The sequence below is a fragment of the Phragmites australis genome, chromosome 18 (assembly GCF_958298935.1).
Source record: "Phragmites australis chromosome 18, lpPhrAust1.1, whole genome shotgun sequence".
Classification (NCBI taxonomy): domain Eukaryota; kingdom Viridiplantae; phylum Streptophyta; class Magnoliopsida; order Poales; family Poaceae; genus Phragmites; species Phragmites australis.
In genome coordinates this window covers 2,802,945-2,816,466 of record NC_084938.1, presented here as the reverse complement: position 1 = coordinate 2,816,466, position 13,522 = coordinate 2,802,945, and the positions used below count along the sequence as shown (strand labels likewise).

General features: G+C 48.4%; 2 protein-coding genes and 1 pseudogene across 2 annotated transcripts; all 3 read left to right on the top strand.

The window, feature by feature from the left end:
- Positions 1-630: 630 nt before the first annotated feature.
- Positions 631-5,655, top strand: LOC133898790 (uncharacterized). Its single transcript, XM_062339526.1, has 3 exons — positions 631-976; positions 4,055-4,672; positions 4,767-5,655. The coding sequence occupies exons 2-3, from the start codon at positions 4,095-4,097 to the stop codon at positions 5,491-5,493; spliced, it is 1,305 nt and encodes a 434-aa protein (XP_062195510.1). The 5' UTR covers positions 631-976; positions 4,055-4,094; the 3' UTR covers positions 5,494-5,655.
- Positions 984-4,048, top strand: LOC133898793 (uncharacterized; annotated as a pseudogene).
- Positions 5,656-5,806: 151 nt separating the features above from the next.
- LOC133898792 (uncharacterized) lies at positions 5,807-8,280 on the top strand. The gene is made up of 3 exons (XM_062339527.1): positions 5,807-6,529; positions 6,703-7,030; positions 7,714-8,280. Exons 1-3 carry the CDS (start codon positions 5,870-5,872, stop codon positions 7,785-7,787), a joined length of 1,062 nt encoding a protein of 353 aa, XP_062195511.1. The 5' UTR covers positions 5,807-5,869; the 3' UTR covers positions 7,788-8,280.
- Positions 8,281-13,522: the final 5,242 nt, after the last annotated feature.

The window sequence follows — 13,522 nt, the reverse complement described above, 5'->3', positions numbered from 1 at the left end:
CCGTAGGCTGGCACTTCCCCGGACAACGCCTGTGTATGGATGGAGGACCTGCTATCGTTGAAAGTTATCGTAGTATTTTCTGTATTTTCTTTAAGACATACGGATCCTTTTGTAATGAATCTTATCGTTATGTATTGATACTGTTATGTTATTATTTATGAAGTTACCGTATGTATAGAAACTTGATTCTAGCATATATGTAGAATATATCTAATTTATTATTTTGAAAATCAGGTGTGATAGGTGAGCACTATTGAAACCTGTCGCATCCGATTGTCATCCCTAATTATATATGGCAGCTACCATAACATCATGGCACCATGAAAAAAATATTCTTCAGAAATTATTTTGCAGATGTTTATTTATAGAATATGTTTTTAAAAAGATCAAAAATGTAAAAACCCAACCAGCGGAGCCAACCCGGACGATGACGAAGTGCATCCGAATGGGAAACGGAACGCGGGAACTGGTAATCGCAAGGTGAGAAAACGATGAGGAATCGAAGAGTGGGTCGCAGTCCATGCCTGGCTGTCGGAAAGCGAGGCCGCAAGTGGACGCCGGTGCACTCCAGCTGGCATGGCACCGTCGCGTCATCGACGGCTTCCCGTGGGATATACTACTCGTCATCTGCTCCAGCTGGTCGCCGTCGTCGTCTTCCTCCTCTGCCCTGCCCACTTCTCTCTCTCTCTCTCTGTCTCAGCATCAGCGCCTCCTCCCGCTGCTCCTGCTCGTTTCCTGATCCCTCCACCTCCAGCTCGGCCTCCGGCCAAGATGAACTCAGACCTCGTGTGCCTTGGAACCATGGAGTACGGTCTGTGCTCCAGCGGCGGTTTCATGTGGCCGTCCTGTCCCGCAGCTGCCGCCTGTAGCTTGAACAAGCAGCTCTAGTGCATCCATCGAGCCGGGCCGAGTTCCCCTTCTGCTGCTTCGGCCTTTGGGGGCGAGGGACAGCCAAGGAGCCAATTTGGAAAGACAGGTGCGGCTCAATTCCTTTCCGTATCCATGAAATTCTAGTTAAATTCATCTTTCGGAAATATTCCTTGCTTAATTTTAGCATCAGGCATCGATTGCGTACACTATGAAACATGCATACATATATCTTTGTACATATGTATGCACTAGTATCGGTTGCTTGTACTCTCAAATCCTCAATTATATGATATGAGCTTGGGAGGAGTGGTTCAATCAATGGATGAGTCGGATATTCTTGGGGTCTGGACCTGGTTTACTTTCAGACAAGCAAGCCGAAGAAAGAGGAAGGATCAAGGAAAGGCAGGAACAGAGGAGGAGCACCCTAGGATTAAAATTTCGGGGAAATTTCGGCAAAAATTCACGAATTTCAGAGGGGACGAAATATTTAATTTTGTAATTTTTTTCACTGATATATAGGATCTACATAGCAGAGGATGAAAATTGACCAAAATTTTGCGAATTTCAGTCATTTTGCCCGTGATTTTTTTTTTGTAAAACTAAATTGAAATCCGTGGGAGCACATGCTGGCCACTGAGCACTGACTCAGGCCACAATTTGTTGAACCCTTGTTGTTCTTCTCTCTTCTCTCTCTCTCACGCACTTTGTTTCTTCTTTTAACGGTGGTATCTTTTTATCCTTTCCCCTTCCTTTTGTCCTTTGGGGATCAAAAGGGCTCGGATTTGGTGCCTTCTTTTCCTCCCTACACAAAACATTCCTCTCCCTTCAATTTTCCAAGAAAGAAAAGTTTGGAGGAAAAAAGAGCAAAGAAAGGGGCATTAATCATCCAACAAATTAAACACAAACGAACCAAATCTTGTAATTGTTACTATCATGTTTGATTGTTTCTACCAGTATTTGTTCTCCAATTTGTCACCTCAATTTGGAGCTACGACTTTGCCGATTCCTAAGTACCAGTAATTGAACAAATGGAGGGAGGGAGGAATTGATATTTGCCAATTTATACACGGGGGGAGAAAGAGTCCAAGAAACTAAAGCCAGATGCTGTTCTTGAAACTTGGCCGATCACACTCTGCAACCAGCCATAGATTGGATTGGAGTTTGAAAGGTTACCTAGATGTCTTGATGCATGGCATGGCCGTCAGAAGAACCCGAACTTGGACTTGGAACTGCAGCTGAAGCCGAGAGCTGTGCCGTTGGGCCAGAAGAACCGGAGCTCGCAGGCGAGGCGCGTCCAGTGCTTGACGCGGATGGGCCCGGCCACCTTCCACCGCGTCCGCGCCTCCCCGTCCACGCGGAACGGCACCACGCCGTCGCGCAGCGCGGCCTCCATGGCCGCGCTCCCGGCGGCGTCCAGAGGCGCCCCCTGCGCGCGTGCCACGTAGCCCAGAGGCACCGTGACCTTCGCCGGCACGCCGAACGGGGCAGCGCGCAGCCTCACGAGCACCGTGTCGCTGAACGCCAGCCGCACCTCCAGGTCCGAGAAGGTCGCGCCCGAGTGCGCGTTGCCGTTCCGCGCCTCGACGAGCAGCGAGAACTGCACGTCGTCGAGCGTCCCCTGCTTGTCGTACACGAGCGTGTCCAGCCGCGCCGACCCCACGGCGATGTACGGCGACCGCGGCTGCTGCAGCAGCACCACGATCAGCACGGCCACCGCGGCCACCAGCACCACGACGGCCAGCACCGTGAACACCACCGCCGCCGCCCACTGCAGCGCGCCGGACCGGTGCGCCCTGTGGCCGTACCAGGCCTGCCGATACGGCTGCCGCCGCTGGTGCGCGTGCGGCTGCTGCTCATGGCGGCCAACGTAGTGCTGCTGCTGCTGTGGGGGCGGCCGCTGCTGATATTGGTTGGACATGGTGGCGAGCTACGACACCAAGAAGCGGCAGCCGCAGCATGCCAGCATCAGGGAGAGGCGAGCGCAGGGCGTGGCGGGGCAATTTAGCGTGGCGACACCGTGCCGTGCTGCCCCGGCCGCCTTATGTGCGCGCCTAGCGGCGGCGACGAGGGAGCACTCTGAGCTTGGGCTACCTCACAAGCACTGTGATGGCTGCCCTTTCGGGGACAGTTATTAATTTAATCACATCAAGTCGGCGTGCCGCTGATACTGTTCATGGATGCTTTGGCCGCCTGAGCTTTCTGCAAGTGCAGCTCCACTTTCAGATTATCATATAACCTGTGTCCGAGCTGTTTGATCCGTGTCCAAATTTGCCATACTCAAGATTAGTTATGTCATAGATTTTTAGGTAACTGTTTAATTAACTATCATAACTATGATAAATCATACTTTTTTAGCTCCTAGTCCACACGAATCTATGACAAATCATACTTTATTAGCTCATAGTCCACACGTCATACACTTATTTTTTAACTAATTTGGTCACACTTATGTATAAGAATTTATTAGCTACATTTTTTTATGGCAAACCACACTTGATTAACTTTAGGTGCGGCAAACTTATACGCGAACCAAACATGTCCGATATTTCCATTGCCATCATTGCAAAGCACCCGATGCCTTCTGCTTTGTTTGTTTAAACGGGGGGTGCTGAGTGCCTTTTGTAGTGCTTTGCAATAGTGATTGCCAAGGGAATATGCTGGATCAACATTCATCTTTCTCGTATAATACTCCCTCTGGTCTTAAATACCTATCATTTTTTATTTTTACGGTTTTCGATGTGCAACTATGACTATTATTTTATATTAAAATATAGTTATAATGTCTAATAAAAATATACTATTATAAAAGTATTTTTTAAGGTCAATCTATATATATGATTTTTATATTTTCAAACTAAATATTCTGATAGCTATTGATGGTCCAAGTTTTAAAAATTTAATCGAATCTTAGTCAAAGCGATAAGTATGAGTATTTTCTGAAGGTTGGACTGAAAAAAAAAAGGAAAACCAAGTATCTAGGCACTGCAAACACGTTTTTTCTACCGAAAAATATGGGTAGCTTTGTGTTGGATACTTTGCTTTGCCCCAATGAATCTGAGAATGCTTAATCTTACATTGATTCAGGGCATGTCTGACACTACCATTACCTAGGCAATGTAGTTTACCTTTCCTGCAATTGTATCCTCACATTAAATCTGACAGCGTGGGAATGCCAAATTTTCAGCAACAGCAATGGAGGGAGCTGGTTTCCAGTGACACACGCCATGGATCCCCAGCCATTTGTGAGGCTGTCAGTTGGACAGCTTGGTCTGAAGCTCCCTGGTGGAAATGCTAGGAAGGTGGTCCGGCTCTGTCACTGCGAAATCCGGCTCGGAGGGTTCCCGGTTCAGACAGCTCCTGTGCCCCTGATCCATTCTTCAGAGTTCAACCTTGATCCCTTCACAAATGCGGCGGTCTTCTCCCTCGACGAGGCTGACCTCAAGGCGCTGGCGACACCGGGGTGGTTCCGTGCCCCTCGGCCATACCTTGAGATCGCGGTGTACCTGGGCTGGTTTGGTGCGCATTGCGGCATCGCCGGGAGGAAGCGGCTGGTCGGGATGTTCAGGGTGGAGATCGGGTCGGAGTGGCGTGAGGGGAAGCCTGTGCTGCTTCACCATGGATGGACAGGCATTGGCAAGGGGGAGTCCAGGCCGGAGCTGCACCTGAGGGTGAAGCTGGAGGCTGACCCCAGGTACATCTTCCAGTTTGATGATGAGATCGCGCTGAACCCGCAGGTTGTCCAGCTTCATGGCAGCATCAGGCAGCCCATTTTCAGCTGCAAGTTCATCCGCGATAGGCGGCGGTAAGCGCCTCTCAACTTCTTGATCAATTCCGTCGAACTGGGAGAAGGTTGATAGGATAAGATCATTCCGTCGTGATGTTTGGTGTGTTTGCAGGCCGTCTCAGATTGATCCGTTGGGTAGGCAGTACTGGTCGAGCTCCGGCAGCGAGGAGCAGGACATGGAGATGAGGAGGGAGAGGAAGGGCTGGAAGGTGGTTATCCACGACCTGTCCGGCTCCGCCGTCGCCGCGGCATTCATGGCCACCCCGTTCGTGCCGGCGACGGGCTGCGACACGGTGGCGCGGTCCAACCCCGGCGCGTGGCTCATCGTCCGCGCGGACACGACGGGGTCGTCGGAGAGCTGGCAGCCGTGGGGTCGGCTCGAGGCGTGGCGGGAGGCGGCGCCGGCGGTGGCGAGCAAGGACACGGTGCGCCTGCGGCTGAACCTCCTGCCAGAGCGCCAGGACGACTGCGTGCTCGTGTCGGAGGTGCCCCTGAGCAGCAACAAGGGCGGGGAGTTCTTCATCGACTTGGACAGGCAGGCGCCGGCCGCGTCCCTGGTGGCCGGCGCCCCCGCGGCGGAGCACTGCGCGGTGAGCCTGGGCGCCGCGTGCGCGGGCAGCGGGTTCGTGATGAGCTGCAGGGTGCAGGGGGAGGCGAAGAGCAGCCGGCCGCTCGTGCAGCTCGCCATGCAGCACGTCACGTGCATGGAGGACGCCGCCATGTTCGTCGCGCTCGCCGCGGCCGTCGACCTCAGCGTCAAGGCGTGCCGGCCGTTCCGGAGGAAGGCCGCCAAGAAGTCCGACTCGCTGTCTTTCGATCCCCTCGAGGCCGACACGTAGAAGCAGAGCTATACTACTACTACTACTACACTTCACAGCTCAGGAAGCACCAAACTAGCATCCATGGCCATGGAATCCATCTAACTAACTCTGTAAATCCACTTGCTTTCAAGAACTGGACCGAATCACTTGCAATAATCACAACTCTGTTGTTTTAATCCATGATATTGGCTTCTCAATTCGCATCCGATCCGTGCTTACTCCGCATCTTCTCGTCGCCGGCGCTGCCGCGCTGGGCTCGTTGACCTGCTGGCTTTTACCGTGCATTTCACTGCATGTGACCCCACCGGTCAGTGACTGCGGTTGGCTTCATCTGATCGGGCCCGTCCCTGGGCCCAACCGTCATTGGCTAGCCTTGCGCTGACAGCGCCTTCAAATGCTCGTCTCGGCGCCTAAACGTAACCGTCACTACAAACTGTTCCTCTCTGCTCGTCTCTCTCGCGACGCGACGCCAAGAAACCAAGAAGCCGAGAAGCCATCCGCCTCCGCCTTCCTCAATCCTCTCGAGTCGTCGGCAGCAATGGAGGTGTTCGAGGGCGCGGAGTTCGTGCGGCTGCGGAGCCTGGAGCACGGCACGTACCTCCACGCCGCCGAGGACGGCCGGGGCGTCCTCCTGGATGCGCGCCGCGCGTCGCACCACGCGGCGTGGGCCGTGCAGAGGCTGCAAGCCAGCGGCGGGGGCGGCGGCCGTGGCACGCGGCACGTCCTCCTCCGCGGCGTCTACGGCCGGTACCTCGGCGCCCCCGACCCGCGCTGGTCGCTCCTCCCCTGCCGCCGCCGCGCTGCGACCCAGCGCGACCGGGACGAGCGGGAGATCCAGGCCATCATGTGGCGCGCCGTCGGGACGGGCGCCAGCGCCGGCGTCGTCCTGTTGCACGACGCGCACGGGCGCTACCTCCGAGCCAACTGGAGGCGCCTCCCCTGCCGCTCCGGCGTCGCCGTCGCCGGCGGCGGCTGCCTTGGCCCGACGATGCAGTGGGCTGTCGAGGTCATCCCCTGGACCCACGCCCGGCCTGAGCTCCCGATCACAAGCGTAGTGAGCTCCTCGTCCCTTCCCCCCGCCCCCTCTCTGTCGTGCGATCGCATTCTTGAGTTCTTGAATTCTTGAAGTTGTTTGCGTCAAAGATTCTGCGTTTCTTGCTACATTTTGTGCCAAGATTACTACTTCCAACTCTGTGCATTGCTGATTGCTCTGATGAATTCCTGCAGTCGGAATGGGTGAAGCTCTTCGACTGGGCGTGCGCGCCGCTCGCTAGCGTTCGCCGGTGGGTGTGGAGAACTTCCCAGCAGCGGGAGATCCGGTGGGTGCGGGCCAACGACTCCGGCAACTTCAGCGAGGAGGACTGGGCCTCCTTCCAGTACTCCGGGAGGTCCACGATCCTGCTGAGGAGCGAGCTGGCGCACCTCACGCTACAGTTCTACCGCCTCATGGTGTGCATCCGCGCCGGCCGCCACGGGCAGCCGACCCCTCTCGTCACGGACCTGCCACGCAGCAGGGAGCCCCTTGACATTGTGGTCCTGAGAGCCCACGCCAGAGGTCAGTGCTTGTCAATTAAACTTGTTGCAGGATTCATTATCTCTTGAAAGTTGAAAGTAGTTCTGAATTTGCTCTGAGCCGAATGGAAGGTGCGAATCAGTAGAAATTCTCGATGGTGTTCATGCAGAGTTAGTCAGAAATGAACTAAAAAAAATATTGCTCTGAAATTCTGTAAACTTCTTTGCAAGCTTATTCTGAATATCTGTAGTTCTGAATCAGTGCAAATTCATTTTTTAGATCATGAATCTGTGTAAATTCATCTGTCAGATTCTTTGGGTTTGTTTTGTTTGCAGTAAACTGTATTGCTTTGGCTTGTTACTGGAAATGCAGTGCTGTGTTTGTTTCGGACTCTGGTGCTTGTGTGTGTTGGTGTGCAGCTTGGGTTAGCTATCACTCTCTGGTAGTATCTGAACAATGTTGTGGCTCACTTACGATAGGTGGATTGAAACCATTATTGCTTTTGTGGGACATGCAGCATCTGCATAGTAGTTTTACTTGCAGCACTACTGTTTTTGCATTTTCTATCTTCATGAGCATGCTACTTGTTCTAGATAGACTTTTTTCCCTTATCTGTTGCTTTACTAAAGGGTTAACTCTATGTCACTTCTTGCATGGTTTTTGCCTGCAAGAGTTGCAATGCTTGTAGCTCACTAACTGCACCATTGTTCGGCTTGTGAATGCAGCGGCTGATCAGTTTATTTTCCCTGATGTGGATAAGGAGACGGCAAGTCCAGCAGTGGAAGGTGTATTCTTATGACCGCCTGGCAATTCGCCTCTTCGAAAGCATCACAGTTCGTCCCAGATTTGATGGCATGAGGACTGGATGGTTCTTTTTGCTCTGATAGATTCAGAGCTTCAGTTCTAAGTTTTAGTGTCAGGGAGCAGCAGTCATGATAGATTTGTTGTCAGGGAGCAGCAGTTGTGGTTTGGTCTTTCAGCTTCAGAAAATTCAGGAAATAACGAAACCGATAGGGGTTGATCATAATGGCTGAACAGTTTTGGCTTTTCAGGTTTTTAGCTGTAGAATGGTTGCAGTTCTACTCTTCATCTATGTGAATGGTATGGCATCAGTCATGTTGAGACAGTGCCAATGTGATTTCGGCCGTAGATTGTTACTGATCGACCCTGTCTGTAGGAATTATATGCTGTTCTGAGATTTGACAGCAACACCTGAATCTTCTGTGCCCATTTTTAGTTGCTCTGATTTCAGATAGGACTCCTGAAAGTAACAATGTTCCATACTTCCATTGCTTTTGCTTCCTTCCCTTTCAGTTGTTTGCTTGTGCTTCCTTCATCAAACTTTGAATTTCTTGAAATTTTGATCAATTCAGTTAACTCTTTGTTGTATAAAATGCTAAATTGAGCATGGATACAGTTCCACATATACAAATAAAGTAGCAGAACAACATATATGGATTAAACATGATCTGGAATGAAAATGACAGCAGCACACAAGCAAAATTATCATCCATCATGTTTAAACCGGTAATTGAGCAGCAGGTAGCAAGTTGAATTGCTCTCAGACATTCTATAACAGTTGGCCCCAGGACATTATAATCCTGCTCCCTAACTGTTCCACGAAATACATTATAGACTGGGCATATTAATAAGTTCTCGACCAGTTTTTGAACCTGAACATAACACTCTAGAACTAAATCATCATGGACAGTGCTGCTGAGCAAACAGAGTATACAAATTCTGAACTGATAAAGCATAATGCTGCTGCGAGAGATACAGAACCGCCCAACCATTTGTAAAACAAGTACTAACAGAACTGGGAAGTTATATCAGCTGCTAAACCAAGTATCAAAATCGATATTCGCGCTGTGAGCTAGCAGCAACAACAAACCAGGGATCAAAAGATTGATATCCCTCGAGAGAACCAAGTGAAAGCGATTTTCTCAATGTACACACATACCAAGTGAACATCAGTTGATCTCTAGAGCTGTCAAAACCAACTGAAAACTAGAGTAAACATGTCTAAACTATTGTACTTAGAATAATATGCTCAATCTCAGATCATATGCACATCATCGAGCATCATAGCGCACGCAACCATACTGCTCAGAACAGGGAGAAGAGGATCTATACTCACAATGCAATCCGCTGAAATGCACTAACAATAGAGGCAAGGCACGGCTCTCTAGCCGCTATCCCAGAAATCCAATCACCCGCCAGTTGCCGCCGGCGAGAGGGAAGACAGAGATACAATGCCTCAACTGCACAGCCACTACTTATGCGGGTGAGCTTCATCACATGTAGCTCCAATCAACATCAACACCAGTGCTCCCCCCAACCAATCTCCTCCAGCTCCGAACCACCAGACCAAAGCCACAAAGAAGAGATTTGGCTCCAGCTCAAGAGATGATTCCGAAATCCAGAAGAGAGAAAAAAGAGAGAACCAATAGGATGGAGGGATTATCAATTGTGTAGCCCACAGAAGAGAGAGGCGACCTAGATATGGATGCAGCCACGCCGTCCAACCCCTCAAACCCCCGAAGGGATCAGGAAGCAGTTGTGCCACCGCTTCTCTCTTCTCTCCTTTTTCTCATCGCTAACCCTAGCTCAACCGAGTCCCAGGTCAAGAATGCAACAGCATGGGTTTGGGCTCAAAGAGCCAGCGGGCCCAGAGAAGAAAAGGCCCGAAAAGACATTAAAATTCATCTTTTCCTCAACAATCCCCACCAAATTTTAATGTTGGAGTTATCAGTTTGATATATAGGATTTGAGTAATATGTACCTTTCGGGTTTGATCAAGTTTCCTAGTTGCATATAAATTGGCTCACACAGGATGAGGGGGACTAAACCTTGATCCTCAATCTTGGTGCGAGAGCCTCCTCATATGCAACACCCTGTACGAGGCTGCTTTTGTTTTAGCTCTCGAGTTGAACGTTACGGTCATGTCCATGTATCTTACTTCATGAGTGCCACTTAGAGAAGTACCCAGCTTCTCTATGATTGCGACCACACAATCACATAGGTGAATTCCTCTAGATGTCCTGTAGGACGATATCTATTGCTATATGACACTGAATTCATTAGGATCGATTTTCTCTTATATCCACACAGCTTGTTTTTCTAGAGCCTAGTTCACGAGATCTTTGATCTCATAGGATAGGTTACTGTCGGTGTGAACCTTATCAGTGGATAGTAATCCTATTTCTCTTGACGCTACCTGAATGACCGTTCTAGCCATTCTTTTTGTGAAAGGATCTGCAAGGTTCCTTTCAGATTGAATATAATCCACAGCAAAACCCATCTCTACTGCATGCCTCAGCGACTTGAGTAACCGTTTTATATGCTTCAAAGTCTTCATATTGTCCTTCTTACTCTTCACTTAACCATAATGGTTTGGTTATCGTAGTAGGTCAGAACAACCAGGGTTGTCTTATCCAATATCGGCAGGTCAGAAAGGAGTTCTCTAATCCATTCTGCCTCTACGGCTGCTGAATCTAGTACCACTAGCTCAGCCTCCATCATGGAGCGAGTAAGGATAGTCTGTTTAGATGACCTTCAAGACATTGCTCCGCCCACTAAAGTAAAAACATATCCACTCGTAGCCTTCACATCATTCGAGTCACTAATCCAGTTGGAATCACTGAATCCCTCTATAATTGCAGGATGGCTAGAATAATGAATCCTTAAGTTCTTTGTCCCCTTCAGATACTTAAGTATTCTCTTCAGTGCTATCCACTGAGCATCTCCCGGGTTGGATGTATAACAACTCAACTTGCATACTGCATATAAAATATCAGACCTAGCTGCACTAGCCAAGTACACGAGGAAACCTATCACCTATGAATATTTTAACTAGTCTTTTTCGTAGCCTACATTTTTCTTCAGCTTAGCATTTTGATCATAGGGCGTGGCTACAGGTTTACAGTCTATCATACCAAAACATATAAGCACCTTGTCCACATAATGTGATTGACTTAGAGTGATCCCATTCTCGCCCTTTAGCAGCTTAATGTTTAAAATTACATCAGCTTCTCCTAGGTCCTTTATATCAAAGTTCTAAGATAGAAATGACTTGGTTTGTTTAATCATTTCTAGGTATATCCCAAATAGCAGTATGTCATCCATGTATAAACATAGAATGACACATCGTCCCCCGCCGTAGCGATAATACACACACTTATCGGCTTCATTGACACAGAAGCCGACCAAAGTTAGTGTAGTATCGAACTTTTCATGCCATTGCTTGGGGGCCTATTTGAGACCATACATGGATTTCATTAACCTGCATACTTTACTCTCTTGTCCTGTTACCACGAATCCATCTGGCTGCTGCATATAAATCTCCTCATCCAACTCTCCATTGAGGAAAGCAGTCTTGACATCCATCTGATGCACAAGAAGATTATGCGAAGCAGCCAGTGCTAAGAGCACGCGGATAGTGGGCAATCTGGCAATAGGAGAATATGTATCAAAATAGTTCTCACATTCCTTTTGCGTAAAACCCTTAGCCACTAGTCGTGATTTGTACTTTTCTATAGTACCATCGGGTCTACGTTTTCTCTTGAAGATCCATCTGCATCCGATCGACTTGCAGCAAACTAGGAGGTCTGCTAACTCTGAGGTTCTATTAGTGATCATTGAATCCATCTCACTATGGTCTGCTTACTTCCAGTACTCCGCTTCTAGAGAAGTGTATGCATCTGAAAGGTTTTGTGGTTCATCATCCATAACATAAGTGACAAAGTCATCTCCTAGTGATTTTGTTGTTCTTTGCCTTTTGCTTCTCCTAAGTTCCAATTCAGGAATCGTGTCACTGACACTCTGAGGAGCAGGGTCATCAACTAAAAGATCAAGGATATCAACCTCCTTCGCTCGTATAGGAAAGATGTGCTCAAAGAATGTAGCATCTCGAGAGAGTTGATGGCAATGTCTGAGACCTCAGAATGGACCACTAGGAATCTATAGGTGATATTTTGGTGTGCATACCCTAGGAAGATACAATCGACTGTCTTTGGTCCTAATTTCATTTTCTTTGGCAGGGGAACATGTATTTTAGCTAATTAAACAACCCCAAGTGCGAAGAAAAGACATATTCAATTTCCCCCCTTCCATCCTTCATAAGGGGTTACTTCGTGATTTTGAGGAGCAACCATGTTTAGGACATAGTTAACTGTGAGAACAGCCTCACCCCACCATGATTTAGCCATACCAGAACTTTGTAACAAAGCATTAGCCAAGTCACAAATCGTTCGATTCTTTCTCTTGGCTACTTTGTTGGCCTGTGGTGAGTATGGTGGTATAAACTCATGGATTATGCCACTTTCTTCACAGAACTCGGAGAAATCCCTGGGAATATATTCCTCACCTCTGTCAGACCTCAGTCTCTTTATTGCCTTCCCTAGCTGGTTTTCCACATCGGCCTTATAGATCTTAAAGTATTCTAATGCTTCATCTTTTGTTCTAAGTAAATAGATATAGCAGAACCTAGTAGCATCATCTATAAGAGTTAAGAAGTATCTTTTGCCACCCTTGGTTAATATTCCATTCATCTCACAAAGATCAGAATGGATCAGGTCAAGTGGCGAGGTACTTCTCCCCTCGACCAAGTGAAATGGTTTGCAGAGCTGCTTAGCTTGCACACACACACCTCACACTTATAACTCTTGTCATAATTATATGAGGGAATAAGATCCATCTTTTCCAAACGCACAATTGTTTCATTATTAACATGACAAAGAAGAAGATGCCAAATATCAATATTCTTATTAGAATATGAAGAATAGAAAATGTTTGTAGAACTATCAAGAATAGAAATATGGAACATGCCTCCGCAATCATAGCCTTTTCCTACAAACAACCCACACCTGGTCAACACTACTTTATTTGACTCAAAGACTAATTTTATTCCTTACTGGCGCAACCTGATCCACTAAGAAGATTACGGGTCATGACAGGAACAAACAACACGTCCTTTAAGACAAAGTCTTGCCAGAAGTCAGCTTTAGGCTCATTTGTTCTACTCCGCGTACTGCTGCCGAGATCCCATTCTCCATCATTATGGATCCACCATCTGCACCCTAAAGAGAAGTAAAACATGTCTGATCAGCACAAATATGTCTTGTTGCACCTGTATCAACCTACCAACTTACTGGTGAATTTACCGTAAAGGCTTCAGATACATACCCACTAGTGGAGTCTCTTTTGCTGGTATCACCGACCATCGCAACCGCCACATGCACTTTGGCTTTGGCTGCCTTCTGTTGCTCAGGTGTCGGTCGCTTGCCCTTACGGTCACAACATCTATTGTCTTTGATCCAACCCACCGTAGACATAGCAGATAATCCCGGGCTTCTTCTTCTTCTTCATGACATTAGCCTTCAACCCTGAATACCCAGGCTTGGTCTTCTCTTTCTTCACATTCCTCCTAGGCTGGTTCTTGTGCTCGATAAGGTTAGCTTGAGCGGGCGCCTTCACCCCACCATAGCTCACCTTGGACTTCTTCTCGACATTTATAGCAGTGATGAGCTCATTAAG